The sequence below is a fragment of the Monodelphis domestica genome, chromosome 1 (genome assembly GCF_027887165.1).
Source record: "Monodelphis domestica isolate mMonDom1 chromosome 1, mMonDom1.pri, whole genome shotgun sequence".
In the NCBI taxonomy this organism is placed as follows: Eukaryota; Metazoa; Chordata; class Mammalia; order Didelphimorphia; family Didelphidae; genus Monodelphis; species Monodelphis domestica.
The window spans coordinates 263,971,245-263,994,105 of record NC_077227.1 but is presented as its reverse complement, the minus strand read 5'-3'; the positions used below and the strand labels follow the sequence as shown (position 1 = coordinate 263,994,105).

General features: G+C 34.5%; 1 protein-coding gene across 21 annotated transcripts in view; it reads right to left on the bottom strand.

The window, feature by feature from the left end:
• KTN1 (kinectin 1) overlaps positions 1 to 22,861 on the bottom strand; it is a 185,784-nt gene that overhangs the window by 68,400 nt on the left and 94,523 nt on the right. For all 21 annotated transcript variants that reach the window (XR_457381.3, XM_016424477.2, XM_007472933.3 and 18 more), the window contains 3 exons: positions 9,978 to 10,012; positions 8,935 to 9,025; positions 8,166 to 8,234 (listed from right to left, as the gene is read on the bottom strand). Coding sequence is in view for 20 of the 21 variants with exons in the window: in XM_016424477.2 (XP_016279963.1) it covers positions 8,166 to 8,234; positions 8,935 to 9,025; positions 9,978 to 10,012 (195 nt within the window). In the remaining variant the exon portion in view is untranslated. The remainder of the gene's footprint in view (positions 1 to 8,165; positions 8,235 to 8,934; positions 9,026 to 9,977; positions 10,013 to 22,861) is intronic.

The window sequence follows — 22,861 nt, the reverse complement described above, 5'->3', positions numbered from 1 at the left end:
TGACTTACTAGGAAATACAAAAAACACTTCCATTACAAAATCTCACAAACACATATATAATTCTAGTCAAAGAAATTCGCTATCAGTAATTTCAACATAACAAAAATGGCTCATAAGTAAGATGGAGATTTTTGTAAGTTTTTTATAAGATAACGAAATGGAGGCTCTGAGATGAAGAAACTGATTTTTGCACAAGGCCTGAAACAATAAGTACTAAGAGACAGGTAACAATCTTAAGTCTAGTGCTCTCACCATCCCAATGGGCTAACATAAAGTTTCCTAAAAATTTAAGTACTTGGGTTTGTTAGCATAAAAAAGAAATGAATAGAAATGTAACTCAAGAGCAAATTTCCCCTAAAGAATAAGGTAAGGGAAAAGGGGTAAAGGATCAGATGTTATTTTTTTATATGATTGTACAGTGAGCATCTCTGGGTACTACAATTATTACTTAAAATGTCCTCCAATGCTCAGATCTTCTAATTACAGGTACCTGAATCAATCTCACTTCATGCAGATCAAACAATGCTACAAACTTTTTGATCACTCATGACAAGAAGCTAGGCATTAGGAAACATAGAAAAATAAAGACTGAACCTCAAGGAGCTTTTCATTGAATTGGAGAAAAGAGTACATGTACAATTAAGAATTAGAATATAAGTTCATTGGAGTCCAAAGTTTCTTTGTTTTCTTACCCCTTTTCAGGCTCCTTTACTGATTCATCATCCATATCACACCCCTATATTTAAATGTACTCCAAGACTTTGTCCCTTGAATTCTCACACTACACTTTCTCAACTCCTCATCAGACTCCATCAGTTTGTTATTTCTATGTGGATAACATGGAAGCCTTAGTTTCCTGAGTTCTAATCTCCTTTTCCCCCATATCTAGTCAAGAAAATTTCAAATTTCATGTCCTCAAAGCATTTCAAACTCAAAATGTTCGAAAAAAGAATTTCTTTCTCCCAAACCCACTCTTATGCCAAACTTCCCTTATCTTTCTGGAGCATTATCACTTAACAATCACCCCGGTTCCCAAATTCTGTATTATACTCAAATACTTATACTACAAATCTAATCATCAAGTTTTAGAGTTTCTGCTTCTAGAACATCTCTTACATCTGCCCCCATCTTTCTCCTCAGGCAGCTGCCATTCCAGTTCAAGTTCATATCATCTCTTACTTGACACAACTGTAATAACTTCCTAACTGACCTCCCTTCCTTGAGTCTTTCCCCCTCTCCGATTCATATTCCATACAGCTAATGAAGCAATTCTCCTAAAAACTGACAATGTTGGATTGAATAAGAAATAAAAGGAGCAAAGGATAAGGGAAGGACATTTCAAAGGGTCAGCCAATTTGTAATTGGGAGGGCAAGGGGAGAGGATAAATGGGGAACACTGGGAAGTGATGTAAATAGAAGAGGTTTAGGTCAAAGGAAACTGGACATCTTGCTATGGCAGAAAGAATGATAAACAGAGTAGATGGAAATGCACAACTAATAACTATGACAATCAGCATAATGAGATGAATTCACATATGCAAAGAAAATGAATAGCAGAATAAGATAAATAACCAGGACATCACAGTGTGGTATTTATAAGAAACATACTGAAAATGAGAGATAAATATAGAATGAAGGTAACGGGCTGGAGCAGAATATAATATGCCTCAGCCAATCCAGAGAAGGGAGGGGTAGCAGTCATAATCTCTGACAGAGTTAGGGCCGATATGGGAGAAACACACCCAAGTTTATAGCAGGATCTCGCCTGAAGAATGGGAGCCTCAAACTCAATTCAAATCAAAAGAAAAGAATTTTATTTGAATTAATGATGTTTCATGGTGGTAAAACAGCCTAATAGCTGGTAGAATAGCCTGGGGACTTTAGTTTAGCATCTCCCTTTCCAAACTTAGGTGGAGGTATGTTTTGGCAAAGAGCATCTGCAAGATTGGGGGATTCTTACAAAACACTCGCCACACAACTAAAACTAGACTTGAGCAAATGGAAAAACATTAACTGCTCATGGATAGGACAACCCAATATAATAAAAATGACCATCCTACCCAAACTTATTTATCTATTTAGTGCCATACCCATTGAACTACCAAAATACTTCTTCACTGATTTAGAAAAAACCATAACAAAGTTCATTTGGAAGAACAAAAGATCAAGGATATCCAGGGAAATAATGAAAAAAAAACACATATGATGGGGGCCTTGCAGTCCCTGACCTTAAACTATATTACAAAGCAGCAATCATCAAAACAATTTGGTACTGGCTAAGAAACAGAAAGGAAGATCAGTGGAATAGACTGGGGGAAAGTGACCTCAGAAAGACAGTATACGATAAACCCAAAGATCCCAGCTTTTGGGACAAAAATCCACTATTCGATAAAAACTGCTGGGAAAATTGGAAGACAGTGTGGGAGAGACTAGGAATAGATCAACACCTCACACCCTACACCAAGATAAATTCAAAATGGGTGAGTGACTTAAACATAAAGAAGGAAACCATAAGTAAATTGGGTAAACACAGAATAGTATACATGTCAGACCTTTGGGAGGGGAAAGGCTTTAAAACCAAGCAAGACATAGAAAGAATCACAAAATGTAAAATAAATAATCTGGATTACATCAAATTAAAAAGTTTTGTACAAACAAAACCAATGTAACTAAAATCAGAAGGGAAACAACACATTGGGAAAAAATCTTCATAGAAACCTCTGACAAAGATTTAATTACTCATATTAATAAAGAGCTAAATCAATTGTACAAAAAATCAAGCCATTCTCCAATTGATAAATGGGCAAGGGACATGAATAGGCAATCTTCAGTTAAAGAAATCAAAACTATTAACAAGCACATGAAGAAGTGTTCTAAATCTCTTATAATCAGAGAGATGCAAATCAAAACAACTCTGAGGTATCACCTCACACCTAGCAGATTGGCTAACATAACAGCAAAGGAAAGTAATGAATGCTGGAGGGGATGTGGCAAAGTAGGGACATTAATTCATTGCTGGTGGAGTTGTGAACTGATCCAACCATTCTGGAGGGCAATTTGGAACTATGCCCAAAGGGCGACAAAAGAATATCTACCCTTTGATCCAGCCATAGCACTGCTGGGTCTGTACCCCAAAGAGATAATGGACAAAAAGACTTGTACAAGAATATTCATAGCTGCGCTCTTTGTGGTGGCCAAAAACTGGAAAAAGAGGGGATGCCCATCAATTGGGGAATGGCTGAACAAACTGTGGTATATGTTGGTGATGGAATACTATTGTGCTAAAAGGAATAATAAAGTGGAGGAATTCCATGGAGACTGGAACAACCTCCAGGAAGTGATGCAGAGCGAGAGGAGCAGAACCAGGAGAACATTGTACACAGAGACTAATACACTGTGGTATAATCCAACGTAATGGACGTATCCATTAGTGGCGGTGTAATGTCCCTGAACAACTTGCAGGGATCCAGGAGAAAAAAACACCATTCATAAGCAAAGGATAAACTATGAGAGTGGAAACACCGAGGAAAAGCAACTGCCTGAATACAGAGGTTGAGGGGACATGACAGAGGATAGACTCTAAATGAACACTCTAATGCAAATATTATCAACAAAGCAATGGGTTCAAATCAAGAAAACATCTAATGCCCAGTGGATTTACAAGTCGGCTATGGGGGGTGGGGGGAGGAAAAGAAAATGATCTATGTCTTTAACGAATAATGCTTGGAAATGATCAAATAAAATATATATAAAAAAAAAAAGATTTATCAAGCAAAATCTGTCAACATACCACAGAATCCCTCTCAAATAAGCCAAAAGCCCTTGGAAAATTAAACAACTTTGAAAGTGAAAAAAAAAAAGATTGGGGGATTCTTCTGTAATGCCAGAGTCCCCAGTGCACAGGTCCCATGTTCCTCCATTTTGTCATCATTTGTCAGGGAAAGGTCTTGCTGCCCTTCCAGAATGGGAACATGAGGAGAGGATGTAGTACACTGGAGGATGACAATAGATAATTCTAAGAACAATATAAGCAATTAGTAGAGGAAAGAAGGTACAAAGATTATGCCTAGCATAGAATGTTACAGATCTAATACAGAGTGGATCTACAATTCATGCTTGACTAATGTTGAAACTACAGATAGTGCAGCTTATATTTAACTAGTGCTAACTAGATAGAAATGCAAGTTTTCAGAGTATGAGAATGCCATTCCTATTACTACCCCTTCCTGCCCACTGCCAGGCCACATCAGGGCTCAAATGAACATAATTGGATGGGATGAGAAGTGTCATATAATTATATTTATATTATATAATGTTATACAATATAGTAAACATACGATGATATAAGTATATTATTAAATTAATAATTATATTAAAAAGTGGGGTTATAGACAATGAAACATTATCCATATTGGACCCATATGCACCAAGTGTTCTAGGACCCGAATTTTTAAAGAAAAAAATAAATGAGATATAGATGGAAATAGATCTCAAAATAGTAATAGCGGTAGACTTGGTCATTTTCCCCTCACTTAACTGGGTAAATCTAACCATCTAACCAATAAACAAATAAGCTATGAAGATAAGAACTTTAGATAAGATAAATAAGATAAATATCTGGAGCCCACACACACTTGTAGTAGATCTAAGCCTGTGCATACACATAAAACAAACATAGTTTCTAGTGGGATAACCATGGCTTAGAGTACAAATATTCTGCAAAAGTCATCATACCATACAGGTAATCCTGCATCCCGGAAGGGTTGTAACACTGGAACGAAAGTTCCATTGTATAAAACTAATCTGGAAAGACTTGATTTGGAAAGAGTATAATCCTGGCAACACATTGTGTCTCCTGCCCGAGGGTCAATCTTGCAAAATATGGTCTTGCTAATATATGTGTTAACAACTGTAAAGATTAAAAATTGGGGAAACTGAGGCAGATATAAATTAGTTTCTCTCCCTGCAAGGAGTATTATATTTTTAGAGGTTTATTAAAGGTTAAGGATTAAAGAAAATGCAGAATAAGAAAGCACGTGTCTAGGCCCAAAGAGGCCTAGACAACCTCACCTACACTATGAAAAGAGACGTGTCTGCTTGGAAGCGGCAACAGGGAAGAGAAGAAAATCAGTCCTTGACTCACATGACCAATCTGAAAGAAAGCTGTCTGCAGGCCTCCTCCCTGCTCAAGCTCCTAGCACAAACTGGCGCCTAGCCCTGTCCACAGGAAGTGAGCGAATTCCAGAGGCTATTCCCTACCTCACATCCTGTGCCTCACAAGTGGCAATGGTGGCTCAAGCTTGGCTTAGGATAGCCCAGGTGGGCAGTTAGTTATTTCTGATTTGTCATTGACTAGCACATACCCTTGTAGTGTGGGTGTGCACAAATTTGGGTGCTAGACCAAGCAAGATGGAGATTTTAAAATTCAGAATTCCCCCTGATGGTGATTGGGGGACTACTCTCCCCAATTGATCACTAAACATAAGTGTCTTGCACCCCTAAAAATTCTAACTGCATACATTTGTGTATACAAAATGTTCCCCTCTAAGAGGAAAACTACAATAGTTGTAGATTAGGGGAAATAGAGGAGAGAGAAAGACAGCAAACCAATGTTTTTCTGGGCGCGTTGACAAAAGCCAATTAGGAGGCAGTCCCCTTTGGCATAAGAGTGTACATTCAAAAAAATGTTCAATCAACCACACCCCAAGGTTCATTCTGGATCTTCCTGTAGTGAAATGGTTTAGATATCTTTCTGCAAACAGTTCATCCTCTGGATTCAGTTAGTTAGCAAGCTTCTTCTCTCAAGATCTATCTCAAACAAAATTTGAATCTTGGATTTTATGAAAATACAATCCCCCCTGAAAAAATGTTGAAAAAACACCGAGTCCAGCTGAGGATGCAAGGTTTATTTGGGGGGGGGGGGTGCAAGTTAATTCAAAAGGAAAACAAAAACAAAAATGAAACCAAAATTAAAAAAGCAAAAAAGGGAAAAGGGAAAAGGGAAAAAATTAAGGGGAAAAAATAAAAATCCTTTATATATACATATATTTATATGAAAGACAAAGAATCATAGGTGCTAAAATGATCAAATTGAATGTTTATAGGTCCATGGAGAAATAGGTCTGATATCATATTAGTAGAGCAAGTCTGAATTTTTTTTTTTAAGAAAACAAAATTATATAAGCACTATAAAGCTCTTCATGCTCATTTACCTAGAGATCCCATTACTATGGTTAGGCCCTAGGGACATTATTGAGAGCGTAAAAAAAACTGTTTGCTATGAAAACATTCAAGGAAGTTTTATTATGACAAAATAACTGGAAGTAACACAAATATTAGAAATAAAAAGAAAATAACAAGAAAAATGAAGAAATGAAGAGAATACTATATACTATGATACACTTTTTAAAAAGAAACAAGATTAAGAGAAAATAGTATCGAAGTAAAACAAATCCAAAGGGAAATCAAAAGCAGAGGATGTTTATATTAGCAAATATATGGTTTTTAAACAAAATGTAAAAAATGTGGAATTTGTGGTCTTGAATATACTGTTTTTTGTACATCTTTTTAGTTAAAGGTTTTTTGGGGGGTGGTAGTTGTTACTAAGAATTTAATAAAAATAAAATAAAATGAGTGGCTTGAAGTACAAGGAGGGGAAGAGAGACTGGCCATATTATTTTCCTACATGATAACAAATTACTCTTGACTACCTTCAGGGTAAAATTTAAACTTCTGTTTGACACTTAAAAGTACTTCACAATCTAGTCATAATTTTCCTTTCTAATCTTACTCTAACTTCATTCTAACATTAATTTAACATTACTTCTCTACTGCATTCTATATTATGGTCATACTACTCTTCTTGCTGTTCCACTCCATTCTTGAAATGAAAACTCTCAACTCTACCTTAAAATTCCTTGGACCCTTCAAAACTCAGTTCCACCATTACGTTCTACATGAAGTCTTATGAGATACCTTTTGATACTAGTGCTCTCCACAATCACTACCTTTTATTTACTTTATATTTATGTGATTCCAGATAGAATGTAAATTCTGGAGAACAAGGTCTGATTCATTGTGTCTAACATAGTAGCTAGCACAGAGAAAGTGATTAGTAAATACTTTTTGAACAGAGACAAAATGTGGGGGATGGGTAAGGGGTATAAGAAACAACATGAGGCAAGGAATAGAGGAGGGAAACCATTGGATATGTTCAGTAGATGTAAAAAAACTATAGAATAATAATTTGACTAACATGAGAACAAAGGTGAAAAGGTAATTTAGATCCAAATTACAGAAAGGCTACAAAGACAGGAGTACAGTCTTTATTTAGTAAACAATAAAGAGGTCACCAAAATTCTTTGAGCAATGATGCAACATGACCAGAATATTTTAAATACCAAGGCTAAAGTGGAGGAAGTATGTTAAGAACCATAACATCTAGATACAACCTCCCCAAAAGCATTTCTTAAGCCTTAAAAGAGTTTTGTCTATTTGTACTAAAAATTCACCAGGATTGTTACTAACAATGATGTTTATGGGGTTTAATTGAAAAAAGATTGTTTCTTTGGGATACTTTTTTTGTGTGGGTTTGGGGAAGTCAAGAAAGAAGTGGTGCACAACTGTGACTCATCTATAAACAAAACTCTCCCCACCAAAGCAAAGAAGTAACTCATCTGCAATTTGCAGTCCTAAGAGAATTGGCTGAGGTACTAAGAGATACATGTAAAAATTAAATTTGGTCTCTAGTAAAAGTATTATATTTTATGGGGTTTATTAAAGATTATTATAAATCAAGGATTCAAAATAATAAACCACATGCCTAGGGCTGACTAGCCCATTCACAGCTTACTCAATACTTTTGCAATGTCTGAGTAGAGGAAGAGCACAAGGTAGGCATTAAGGCCAGATTAAGTACTAATGGTGATCTCACCCAGGTGGAGACTCAGGTGAGATAATAGGGAATTCTGGGAAATATCAAGGAATTCTGGGGATTGAAGTCTAGGGTTCAAATCTCCATTTTCACATACATCACAATTCATAAGTCAGAGGAAAGACTTGAACCCTTATGTCTTCTTGACTTCCCCTTTCCGCTACACTACACTGTTTCTTAATGCTTCAAAGTAAAACAAAATTTACAGTATCATAGCACATTTAATTATTACCTGAGCTGTCAGTTGAGCCTGTAGACTCTGAACTTCATTTTTCAAGGATGAATTCTCTGTTCTTAATACCTTTTCAATAAATTATATCATAAAACAATTTAAGTGCATTATGTCAAGACAAATGCTTATTTCCTCTAATTCTCATTCTCAACTATTTTTTTTTTTACTGACGCATATACTATAATATCCTTCCACATTTTTCTGTTTCTATTTCTTTTCCTACTCTTATGCTCACTCCTGGAGTTCAAATGGGAACATTCCTTTGGTCTTACCATTCTTTCAACCTATCATCTATCATACTCCCTGATACCTTAGAACATTTAAGCCATATTCCATTCTCCATTTAAAAACACACTTTAAAAACTCATTTTAATGCTTCTTTGTTTCATGAAATCTAACTTAAGTCAGGTAAGGCTACGAGCACATATCACAAAACATAATTATAATTTCATTTTACTCTAATTTCCCAAAATAATCTGAGAAAGATGAGCCTTCCTGTTTCACTTTCCAGAAGAGAAATCTCTACATTCTACAAACTTATCCCACACTAAGACTCTATTTGATATTGAATTAATTATCCTTTAACCAATTTAATATTAAGCTATTTTTAGATTTAAATTTCAACAAAGTTAAAACCAAATAAGACCACATTTCATAAGGTATTCTGAGAATTCTAAAATGCAAACTTCATAAACTGTAGAAAATTATTTATACATTACATTGAGCCCATCATAGCTAGTTATTACATAAGATAGCAAATTTTTTTTACCTTCAATTCTTCTTCTTTATTGGCCACCTGTATAAGTCCGGTTTCAAGTAGTTCTTCTACAGTCTTTAATTTCTCATCCTTTTCTTGAATACTAAAATTTTTTAATTAAAAGACAGTTTCAATTCTGTATATACAAATGAGATTTCCATAAAAATTCATCTGGAATATCTAGTTTAATCACTAATGGATCATGGGACCAAAACCACCTTCGCCCCCAATTCCTAACAAAACTAAAAATCCTCCCTTTTCCCCCTGCATCCGACGAAGTCTGGGAAGAACCTGCCCAGCAACACCTGGCAGAACTTGAAGACCTTATTCCTTAGCCCTTACCCATCCCAGAGATAAGATTACCCACCCCTTAAGGATCATCCAATAAATGTGACCCAAGTAACCCAACTGAACCAATAGAGGCAACACAGGTTACCTCATGCCTGACAGCCATCCTATAAAAGGCTATACACATTTCCACTCAGGTGGAGACTTGGCAGCATTTTGCTGATGCTAATCTCCCACTCTCCCCCCTTCCATTATCCTTACCTCCCCCCAAGGGACTCCACAGCCATCTTTCCTGGCATCAGGCCTTTTTCCCTCACTGCTCAGACCCTCCCTTCCCCCTTGACTCCATTCCTTCATCTCCCTGCCTGTCCTCTCCTATAATAAAGTATCACTATACCACCTCACTCTTGTCTCATTAGTCTCTTGGTGGAATTCCAATCAGTCAGCACTGGCATTCACTATTAAAGTTCAAATTTTAAATTCTAGGTTAGTTTCTCACGGTCATCTACTTTTGAGCTGCTTCCCCTACATTACAATTGGTATCTACTCAGGGAATTTACTTGTTATTATCCTAAATGCAACAATACATTCTGTTATGGTACTAGGACAAGCATTAATGATTTCTGGGGCCTCAAGGACCACTGTTCTCTTCCACTACTGCAGACAATAACTGTGCAGTACCTAGATTTCTTATGTAGCTAATTAAAGGTCCTAGTAACCTCAAATGTGTAAAAAAGCTTCAATGAAAGAAAATTCAGGAATCTTACCTTCTTTCCATTTGTTCCACAACATCTTTATTTGCCTTAAAAGACACAAATAATGGTCATACTTACTAAATTTATATGAGGTTATGAATGTAAAATTAAGGGGTTGTACTAGATGGACTCTAAGGTCACTTCTAGTCATAGAGATGTATGATCCTAATCAAAAACCGAATCATTTGATTAAAATAATAATAATTTAAAAGTTTAATTAGCCACAAAATCTAGGAAGGAACAACTGGTGTCTTGATGAGGTAATTACTTTTTAAAATATTATTCTCCAAAATTAAAGGAGTTAGAGAAGAATACATGCAAATGAGGGAGAAAACTGTGACCATCAAATTCCAAAACTATTACCTTTCAAGTCATTACCTACAATTAGAAAAGAACACATTGTAATAACCCAGATGCATTATTTATGTTTTCTATCAAGATTACAATTTCATCATATAATGATTAGAATAGAATGACAACTTTTGTTGTGTTTCTCAAGGTTTCATCATTTATCATATATAAACTTAAACAAACTTTCTTCAAGTTGTTAATTTCAATATTAACATCTTTATTCTATTCTTTAATCAAATGATCAAATAAGAAGTAGTCATTCTAACTCAAGATTTATCTGAATAACTGCCCTAATCTGCAAACAACAACAGGTGAAATTGTTGGGTTTCTGATGTTACTTTCTTTTTTTCCACTTAAATGTATATACCACTAAGTGCTTACTATGTATAAGGGACTATGCTAAAATCAATTCATTACTAGAGTGTCTCATTGGCTCTAGAGGACTACAAAATAACAAATCTATCTCCAGTTCTGTAAGGAAGGAATAAGCAGGTATCAACCAAGAAATGAAAAAAAAATGGCTTAAATGACATTATTTAGCTCTAGTTGTGGGAACAAGAGGATCATTCTGGGTTTGTTTTTTTAATTTATTGAACAATGAATACTGCAAATCTACTAGAATTAAGATAACTAAAATCTGCAAATCTACACTCATCCTACTCTAAATAACTTCAGGGTCCTACTGAAATTTCAACATAAAGAAAACCCAATTCACAGTGGACAAAACTGGCAAAGACTTTAAAAAGGAATTTATGAACTTTGTCTGGCGACTCAAAGGCTTTGTATCTAATTATTCGCTTTTCCGTGTGACATATAACAAACTACCCCACCTGATATTTCTTTCTGCAAATAAAGAAACAATATGGGACCATAATGATATGTTTTAATAAGTTGAACTTCTTCCTCCATGATTAAGATGGAGAAAAACCTGAGGTGGAGGAATTTACTAGACAATAAAACTGACTCTCTCACAGCTGTCACTTAGAATTCTTGAATGCTCCAAGTTGAAAAAGGAAGAATTACATATAAATTTTTTCATTAGTAGTAGGAGCAAATAGAAATCCAGAGTCAGGAATAAAGAAATGTATTCTTTTATCTTCCATAAACCAAAAAAATTTTCAAACCATATATTGTAGGTGTTACTTTTCAGAACAATGAAAGAATTTTCAGAAGTAGGAAGGAATCTTAAAATTACTACTCAGTACCAGTTTTGAATAACTGGCTTCAACAAATAAATAGTAACTTTCCACTTTAAAAAAAATCATTGAGGGAGAAGCTGGGTAGCTCAGTGGATTGAGAGCCAGTCCTAGAGACGGGAAGTCCTAGGTTCAAATCTGACCTCAGACACTTCTCAGCTGTTTGACCCTGGGCAAGTCACTTGACCCCCGTTGCCCAGTCCTTACCATTCTTCTGCCTTGGAACCAATACAGAGGATTGATACTAAGACAGAAGGGAAGAGTTAAAAAAAAAAAAGCCATAAGATATGGTAGCACAGTGGATAGAACACTGGGGCTGGGGCTATTGACTCCAAGATGGAAGGTAAGGGTTTAAAAAAAAAAAATCACTGAGCTGTCAGGTATTGATTACAAATCTAAAATTCATTTGTTTGGAAACCTGCTTCTTTAAACAAAAGTTTAAAAATACATAAAAATAGTTATAACAGAAAATTAGTTACAACACCCAACTAAGAAGAATATTTTTCAACTGGGGGGAAAAAATCAGGTTAAAAGATAATTCTGATGATTGGGATCTTCTCCTTAAGTCTTAAGATAGAGCAGCGGGTGTTCTGAGGAAATTCTAAAGTTAAATTTTATTTGGAACATATTAAGAAGATTATAACAAAGTACATTTGCTGAATTCAAACCAAACCATATTGTCTTCATCATATCAGTCAAAGATAAATCACAAGGTTTGTTAGCCAAATGGAAGTCAACAGCATAGTACATTTACAAAGCTGTAAAAATCTGCAAAACACTTCTTATATTACCTTATCTAGGCATCACAATAACCAAGTGAAGTACATAGTACAAGTATTATTATTCTTATTTTACAAGAAAGGAAATTACCTGGAACAAATTAAATGACTTGTCTAGTAAATGTCAGATGTTTAATCTTAAACCCAAGGCTGCCTATTACTACATTCAAAACTCAATCCAACTATTCCCTGCTGTACCTCCAGCAAGTTTGATCTCCCTGCCTCCATACAGATGTACTCCTAAAGTACAGGGTTAACCATGTCATTCAGCTACTCAGTAAATTACAATGGGAAAGAAAGAGAGGGGGTAGGGGGGAGAAGGAGAGAAGAGATGGAGGGAGGGAAGGAGGGAAGGAGGGAAGGAGGGAAGGAAGGAAGGAAGGAAGGAAGGAAGGAAGGAAGGAAGGAAGGAAGGAAGGAAGGAAGGAAGGAAGGAAGGAAGGAAGGAAGGAAGGGAAAAATTTAAAAGAAACTGAATCCTCATTTTATACCATTTTAAGTATAAATTTTCAAGAATTAACACTATAGGGACAGCTAGTTGGCTCACGGGATAAGCCTGGTGACTTATGGTGTTAAATTCAAATCTCACCTCAGATACTTCCGATTATGACCCTGGACAAGTCAATTAAACCTCAGTTCTATAGCACTTATGCCCTGGAAGCAATATGAAGTATCAATTGGAGAACAGAAGATACTGGTTTTAAAAAAATTTCTATACATGACTTTGAAAACTGAACTGGTCTATGCTTCCTTCTCAGTAACCTTTTATTGTATCCTATACATTTTAAAGAATGTTTCAATAGCCTTCTTTTGACAATACTACTAACACTCTTCTTATCATTCACCGTGGAAGGGGGGACAAAGTGCTTATAAGAAACACATAGTCAAGCAAAACTAATGCATATCGTGGCCATGTTGAAAATTTTATGTCAATTTTTGGAGCAAGTATGCCTATCACCTACCATTCTATAAGGAAATAGGTAAGACACTTCACTGCAGGTCTTCTGTAGACACAGTTGGTCACTGCATTATTGAGTATTAAACAAATCTTTCAAAGTTATTTTAACTATTATGCTGTCCGACTTTAATCTATCAGTTGTTCTGGTTCGGCAAAATTCACAGTGGACCAGTTCATAAAATCCATTACTCACTGAAATCACCTCTCTCATCATATTACACTCCAATATAATTCCATTACATTCACGTTACATTGTTTATAGTCATTCTCCAGACTAAGAGGCAATGAAAGGCACTCTCATAAATTCTAGTTCTTTGCTTTTTAATCCTCTTTTCCCCTTCCCATAATTTTTTTCTGTAGAAGATTAGGAAATTTATTTTGCTAATGAATATTCCCTGTGCAATATCATCTATCCTCTTTTTTCTGTTTTATATAATTCTACATTTATGTGTATTCAAACATCTTTTGTTCATTTCAGATGAGTACAGTATGTTTAATCTAGATTCTTCCTACTCATTCCCTATGTTGATATATTTTTCTCACATATTATAATTTTAAAAGTAGCAAACCCCATCCCCATTGTTTCCTTAATATAATATTTTAACCTTTTTATTCAACCTTCTCTTACACCAATTCAAACACTCAGAACAAAAATTATCTACTCCATTAACCTGTTTTGCTTAATTATCTCAATATACTTTCAGTTTTGTTCTTTTTAATTTAAGTATTTTTCCATGGTGACATGATTCATATTCTTTCCCTCCAAGAGCTAACAAGCAATTCCAATGGATTATACATGTATTTTCACTCAATAACTATTTCCCTATTATTCATCTTGTAATATTCTTTTAAAAACCAAACCCCACATCTAATACCCATGTAAGCAAGTGAAAAATCAAATATTTTCAGTCTGCATTTCTATTCCAGTACTTTATCTCGATGCGGATAGCATTCTTTCTCAAGAATCTCTCAGGATTGTCCTGGATCACAGAATTGCTATCAGTAGCAAAAAAGATTACATATGATGTTCCCAATGTTTTAGTCTCTGTGTATAATGTTCTCCTGGTTCTGCTTATTTAACTCCACATCAGTTCATGGAGACTTTTTAAGCACTTTATCATTCTTTATTGCACAATAATATTCCATCAGCATCATATACCACAATTTATTCAGCCATTAACCAATCAAGAAAAGCCCCCACCCCTGGCCATTTTCCAACTTTTTTGCCACCAAAAGGAGTGTAGTTATGAATATTTTTGTATAAACATTTTTCATTATTATCACTTTGAAGTAAAAATTTAGTAATGGTATGGCTGGATCAAAGGCTACGTTTTCCTTTAAAGCCCTTTGGGCATAATTCCAAATTGCTATCCAGAACAGTTAGATGGATTCACAACTCCACCAGCAGTGTATTAACATCCTAATTTTACTATATTCCTTTCAACATTTATTATTTTCGTTTACTTTCATATTGGCCAAACTCCTAGGTATATGGTGTTTTGCTTTCAATTTCTCTATGAGAGATTTGTGCTTATTATGAGAGATGCGTGCTTATTAATGTTTTTATTTCTTTATCTGAAAAATGCCTATTCATATTCTTTGAGCACTTGTCAATTGGGGAATGGCTTGATTTCTTGTACATTTAGCTTTATCAGGGTATTTTTTATAAAAAAAAAAAAAAAGTTTCCCAGTTTGTTGCTTCCCTTCTAAGTTTGGTTGCATTGATTTTGTTTGTACAAAACCTTTTTAATTTGATATAATCAAAATTATTCATTTACATTTTGTAATATTGCTTGGTCGTAAATTCCCTCCTTTCCCACAGATCCAACAGGTACACTATTTTATATTCACCTAATTTCATTATAATTAAACTCTTTAAATTTAAATCATTTACCAATTTTTAATATATCTTGGTATAGGGTGTAAAATGTTGAACAAAATCTAATTTTTACCAGTGTTCTCAGATTTTCTGAGCAGTTTTTGTCAAAAAGTAAGTTTTTGTTCCAATAGCTGGGATCATTGGGTTTATCAAGCACTAACTTGATTTCATTCTTGAGTTCATGAACTTGAGTTCATTTACCCCTAGAATATTGATTCACCTCATCTATCTCTTAGTACCATACTGTTTTCAGGATCACTGCTTTGTAGCAGTTTAAGATCTGGCATTGCTAGGTGCCATTCCTTCACTGTTTTTTTTTTCATTTGTTCTCTTGATCTTTTTTTTTTTTATTTCTAAAAGAACTTCTACCAAAAAAAAAAGTTTTTGGGTACTTTGATAGGGATGACACTGAATAAGTAAATTAGTTTAGCTAAGATTATTATATTGTAGAACTTGTTCTACACATGAATAACGTTTTTCTATTTGTGTGAAATGTTTTATAATTATGCTGATAGATTTCCTGAATTTATCTTGGCAGATAAATTCCCAAATATTTAGTCTAGAGTGATTTTAAATGGAGTTTCTCTAATTCTTGCTGCCGGGTTGTGTTGGAAATATATAGAAATGCTGATTATTGGAGGCAGCTGGGTTGCTCAGTGGATTGAGAGGCCTAGAGACAGGAGGTCCTAGGTTCAAATCTGACCCTGGGCAAGTCACTTGACCCCCATTGCCTAGCCCTTACCACTCTTCTGTCTTGGAGTCAATACAAAGTATTGACTCCAAGATGAAAGGTAAGTGTTTAAAAAAAAAAAAGAAAGAAATTCTGGTTATTTATGTGGGTTTATTTTTGTATCCTACCTAAAGTTGATTATTTCCACTAGCTTTTTATTTCTCTAAGATTCCTTAAGTAGACCATCATATCATCTGCAAAGAGTGATAGTTTTAAGTTTCCTCATTGCCTACTTTAATTCCTTTGATTTTTTTCCTCTCTAATTACTACCACTAGCATTTCTAATAATAGTGGTGATAAGAGTTTTCCTTGCTTCACTTCTGATCTTATTGGAAAGGACTCTAAATTATTCCCATTGGAGAGGATGCTTTGCTGACGGTTTTAAATAAATCTTTTTATTATACTGAGGAAAGGCCATATACTTTCTAGTGTTTTTAATAGGAATGGAAATTGTATTTTGTCAGAGGCTTTTTTCTGCATGTATTGATACAATCATGTGATTTGTTAAGTTTGGTTATTGATATGATCAATTATGTGAATGTTCCCAATGTGAAACCAGCCTTACATTACTAGGATAAATCTCACCCGGTAATAGTTATTCACTAACTATCCTAATCATAACTTGCTGTAGTCTCATTGCTACTATTTTAACATTTTTGCATCTATATTCATTGAGATTGGTCTGTAGTTTCCTTTCTCTGGTTTTGATCTTCCTGGCTTGAAAGTCAATACTATATTTGTGTCATAAAAAGAAACTGGAAAGACTCCTTTACTTATTTTGTAGAATAATTTGTATATTATTGGGATTAGTTGTTCTTTAAATGTTTAATAAAATTCACTTAAGAATCCATCTGGCCCTAGGAATTTTTCCTTGGGGAAACTTCTTGATGGTTTGTTCAATTTCTTTCTCTGAGATGAGATTATTGAAGCATTCTATTTACTCTTTTGCTAATCTAGGCATTTTATATTTTTTGTAAATACTAATCCACTTCACCTAGATTACCATATTTATTGCCATATATATTGAGCAAAGTAGTTCTTAATAATTACCTTAATTTCCACTTCATTAGAGGTAAGATCAGTCATTTCATCTAATACTGATTTGATTTTTTTATTAGATTTACCAGTATTTTGTTTTTTCTTATTAGTTTTACTGATTAGTTCAATAATGTTTTTCTTTCAATTTTATTAATTTCTCCACTAACTTCTCATATTTCAATTTTAATTTTTATTGTGGGATTTTTTTCTAATTTTTTAAGTTGCAAGCCCAATTCATTGAACTCTTCCCTCTCTATTTTGTTGACATAGGAACTCAGGGATATAAATTTCCCTTAGTACTGCTTTGGCTGTGTCCCATAGCTTTTGATATGTTGTCATTTTGTTCTATTCAATGAAATCAGTAATTGTTTCTATGACTTGTTTTTTATCTACCAGTTTTGAAGAATTATATTTAGTTTCCAATTAATTTTAAACTTACTTCTCCATAATTCTTTACTGAGTATAATTTTTATTGCATAATGATCTGAAAAAGTTGTATTTATTATTTCTGCTTTTCTGCAATGTTTCTATGATGTATGACATGGTCAATATTTGTATATGTAGCATGTACTACTAAGAAAGTATATTCCTTTTTGTTCCTGTTCACATTTCTCCAGATATCTATTAAATCTAATTTTTCTAACATTTCATATTTCCCTTACTTCTTATTTATTTTTTGGTTAGATTTATCTAGTTCCAATAGGGGAAGGTTGAGGTCTCCCACTAGTATGGTTTAACTAAGTATTTCCTCCTTAATCTCCTTTAGTTTCTCCTTTAAAAAGCTGGATGCTATGCCATTTGGTGCATAAATGTTTAGTACTGATATTACTTCATTTTTTACCTATTAATCAGATCAATTTTTACTTTAGCTTTCTCTGTTATCATGATTGATTTTGCTCTAATCTGTGTCACCCTGCTTCAAATGGGTTTCTTATAAACAACCTATAGTGAGATTCTTGTTTTTAATCTACTCTGCTATAAGCTCCTATTTTATGGGTGAGTTCATCCCATTCACATTCAGTTAGAATTACGGTGAATTCTCCACTTTAATTTCCCCTTTTGATCCTGCTCTATTCACTTTTACTCTGTTTCTCCACACCAATGGTTTGCTTTTTATCACTCCCCCTCCAATTACTTCCCCTTTCTCTTGGTTTATTTTCTATCTTCTTTGTAGAGTAAGATATAATTCTATACCCCAATGAGTATATTTGTTTTTCCATCTCTGAGCCAGTTACAATGAGAGTAAAGTTTAAAAGCAATGATGTCACCACCATTACCCTCCCTTCTCCATAAGTGTTTTCCACGCCTCTTTGTTATTTAATTTATCCCATTCTGTCTCTCTCCCTTTCTTTTTCTCATTGTAATCCTGTTTTTGACCTTTTGATATCATATACATATATCATATCGTCATATTTATATGCACACATATTATACATAATTATATATCATATCATTATCAGTTTACTTCCCACCCTCTTTCTAAGTATATTCCTTTTAATTGCTCTATTACTAAGACTAATTTTTGAGAATTACAGATATCTGCTTTCCATTTAGAAATACATACAATTTGACCTTAATGAGTGCCTTAAATTTTCTTTCTTATTTAGCATTTTAAGCTTCTCTTGGGTGTCATGTTTGGATTTCAAATTTTTATTTAGGTCTGGCTTATTCCTCAGGAATGCTTGGAAATATTCAATCTTGTTGAATGTCCATTTTTCCTGCTGAAATATACTCATTTATGCAGGACATGTGACTATGGGTTGTAAATCTAGATCTTTCGCATTTCTGAATATCATATTCGATCTTTCCCAATCCATTAATGTAGAAGCTTCTATATCCTGTGTGATCCTAAGTGAAGCTCCATGGTATTTTAATTGTTTCTTTCTAGATATCTGGGCAGTCTTCTTTAATATTAATTAATAATTTCATGTATTATGATGTCCAAGATTTTTTTTTTTAGCACGGCTTTCAGGGAGTCCAAAAAAATTCTAAATTCTCCTATTTTCCAGGTCAGTTGTTTTTTGAAATGAGATAATTCATGTTTTCTTCTGTTTTTTCATTCTTTTGATTTTGTTATATTGTTCCTCATTTCCCATGAAATCATTCATTTCTATCTGCTCAATTCTAATTATTAAGTCCTGGTTTTACTCCATCAGCTTTGAGGTCTCCTTTTGCATTTCTTCCATTTCTTTTCCCCACTTTTCCTCAACTGGTTTTTTTGTTTTTGAACATTATTTTATTTGGTCATTTTCAAACATTATTCATTGGAAACAAAGATAATTTTCTTCCCCCACCACTACCACCACCTCTCCCATAGCTAATGCGCATTTCCACTGGGTATCACATGTCTCCTTGATTCAAACCCATTTCCATGTTGTCCCCAACTCGTTTTTTCAGAGCTTCCAGAATCTGTGTTCAATCGGTATTTTGCTTTTGGACTTTGCATGTATTTGCTTTGATTTCATCACTGTCCCCCTCTGTACCTTGCCATTTTGTCTCCATAAAAAATCTTTAGTTAAATCATTTTTTTGTTTCTTGTTGTTTGTTCATTTTTCCTACCTTTTTATTGGAAGGCCATTTTCTGTGAGGTAAAGATACTCTCTTTACTCAGTCCTGCCTAGATGATACTATTGGGATTTTTTTCTGGGATTCTGCTAGTTTTAGTTCTTCCAAACCTGAGGGCTGGGAGCTCTGAGGGCCTCCTCCTACTGCTAATTCAATTAATCCTTGAGATATTGATAGCTTAAAGACTTCCTTCAAACTTGAGTGTAAGGTTTTGATCTCACTCTGTCCTTGATCAGGTCAGTGGTTGCTTAAATTCTAGCCCGAGGCTTAAGCCCATGTTTTTGGTCTCACTGAGTATTTACTCCAATCAAGCACACAATTAATGGACCTGTCTTGGAGCTCTTCTCTGAGCCCCTGGCAAAAAGATCTGGACCCCTTGCCAGGGACAATCAAGTACCCCAAATTGAATCCTCACCATAGACCTAGACTAGGAATCCTGGCTTCATTCTGGGCCCATAAAGATTGACTCACTTCAGCACAGACTAAACTGGGCTGGGATTATAGACTTCAACACAGGTTTGAAACCTCAAGGGGTGTGGATTGGCTCGGACCTCTATTTGCCCAGGAAGGATCCTAGTTGGCTTGGGTTCAGGTTCAGAACATGGCATGAATGATGGGAGGGGACATGGGGAGGTGATTGGCTTACTCTTGGATGGTCTTCAATCCTTGAATTAATCTTGTTGACTGTACTCTTCTCTCACCCCAGTGCCAAAGATTTTCTCTGCCGAACTTTCTTTTATAGAAAATTGTTTCTCTCTGTCTCTCCTAGTTGGTTCTTTCCCTCTTGTATTCATTTTGTGTTGTTATTTTAATATTGGTTAGAGGGGAATTTCATGGCGATCTTGAGCTTTGGGGTTCTACTCCATTATCTTGGCGACACCCCTGGAAGTCATTCTAATCTTGTCTCAATATACTTTCAAGACATTAATTATGCTTCTAAAGGGATAGATGTTTCTTCTTCCATAAGAATGGTAACTCTAGAGGACAGGCTCAGTGGACTAAGAGTCAAGTCAAGAGATGAGGTGTCTTAGGTTCAAATCTAGCCTCAAGACACTTCCTGGTTGTGTGACTCTGGGCAAGACACTTAAGTCACAACACCTAGTATTGCTCTTCTGTCTTGGAACCAATATATAACATTGATACTAAAATGGAATGTAAGGGTTTTTGTTTTTTAATGGTAGCACCATATAATCATACAGCTCCTGCCAAATACTCTAATTAAATTTATCTTTTTAGATTTCTCTGAAATCTTGTGTTTGTATTTTAAATTTTGCTGAAGAATTTTTGGATTGTCATCAGAAATACTAGAAAATTTTCTAAAAAATGACAGAAAAATTCATTCTGTACTCTGTAGTATTATATTCAGCTTTGTGAACGAAGTCATTTTTATTATAAGCCTTTCTCTTTTTTTATTCCTTTTGGAATATTGTAGTATAACTCATAACAGAAGCTGTTTGGTCTTTTATGATTCCAATTGTGGTACTTTGGTACTTGAGTATAACTCCTTTTGAATACTTGTAATACTTTTTTTTAGCATGAAAGCTCTGAATTTCGGTTATTACATTCCTGATATCTTTTGTGTTTCCTTTCAGTAAGTGTTTAGCAAATTAATTCTATATTTAAACTCTATATTATATTATAATTTCTTGATATATGGTATCCAAAGTTTGTTACTATTTCTTTTTTTTAAATCATGACTTTTCAGGGGTTTTAGTGAGTCTTACATGATCTCTGATTGACCTAATTGTCAAGTCAGTTGTTCTGGGGGACATAAATCTTATAACCATGGAAAAACATCCCTAATTAATTAATTGGAATTTCCCGAATTGAAAATAAAAGAAAGAAAGAAAGCTGTGTAGGGGGATAGCAGGAACTTCACAGAGATCATCACATTTCCCTCCAAACAACTTTAAAATAATATTTCAAAGTCAATCCATCAGTGGCAGAAGCAACAAAAGATAGGTTAAAACAATTTTCAAGCACAAGATGAATTAGAAAGTGTAAAAGTTTCAACCCGCAGACAATAGAGAAGCTGGACAACTGTTCAAAAGGAGAGAAGAAGGATTTCTGCTGACAAGTTGTAGGGCTCTGTTGCATTCCTCATACACAATTTTAAGATGTAGTCCCAAGGCAAGGAAGGGCAACCAGTCAGTACACTAGGTACATGCAGTCACAGGATATCAAGGACCCTGATCACAACTACATGGCAGAAAAAGGGTATTTGCTCACAGCATAGAAAACAGTGACCACACCACTCCTCAAATCATACCACCTTGGAAGAACTGAAAACACATAGCTTCCCAGAACTAACACTGAAAAGAAAAACATGGAAAACCCTGAGTTTGAAATGTGTTCCCTCCACCCCAAGAACAAAGCCAAACTTTAACATGAAATTCAAAGTCAAGAAATAGACAGGAAAAAAAGAGAAAATGGCAAAAATAGAACCTAAATACAGAAAGGTCCTATGGTTAGAAAAGTTCAAAATATAACAGAAAATATAACAGAAAAACAACATCATCAAAACAGCTATGTCCAAACTCAAAGAAAAATAAAGATTGGTCTTGGGCACCAAAAGAATTCCACAATAAGCTCAAAAATAATTTTAAAAATTAAATTAGGGAGAAAAATTTGGGAAAGGAATTAAGAATGAGGAGCTAGATGGCTCAGACAGTAGCAACATTTCCTATCTATGTGACCCTAAGCAAGTCACTTAACCCAAATTACCTAGTCCTTATCACTCTTCTGCCTTGGAACTTACATATAGTATTGATATTAAGAGAGAAGGTAAAGGTTAAAAAAAAAAGAATGAGAGTGATACAAGAAAAATCATGAAAAAAGTCAATAGCTTAGTAAATAAGATACAAAATAAATAAATAAATAACACCATCAGAAACATAATATGCCAAACATAAAAGAAGTCACAAAAAATCAATGAAGAGTTTCTCAAAAAAAGCATGAGGAACCACATGGAAAAATATACAAAAATGTACTTTAAACAAACTCCTTAAAAAGCAAAGCAAAACTTGTCAAATGGAAGAGGCACAAAAATTCACAGAACTTTTTAAAAAGTAGAATTAACTTAAGAAAATAATTTCCTAAAAATTAGAATTGGTCAAGTGGAAATGAATGACTCCATGAACATCATGAAACAAAAAAACAAAAGCAAAAGAAGAAAATAAAAGAAAAAGTGAATATCTCATTTGAAAAACAACTGACTTGGAAAAAGGTCAAGAGATTACCTGAAAACATGATCAAAAAAGGCCTAGCAATCATATTTGAAGAAATCATCAAGGAAAACTATCCTGATAGCCTAGAACCAAAGGATAATAAGCCCACCAATCACTTCCTGAAGACAAAACTAAAGTGAAAACTCCCAGGAATATTATAGCCAAATGCCAGA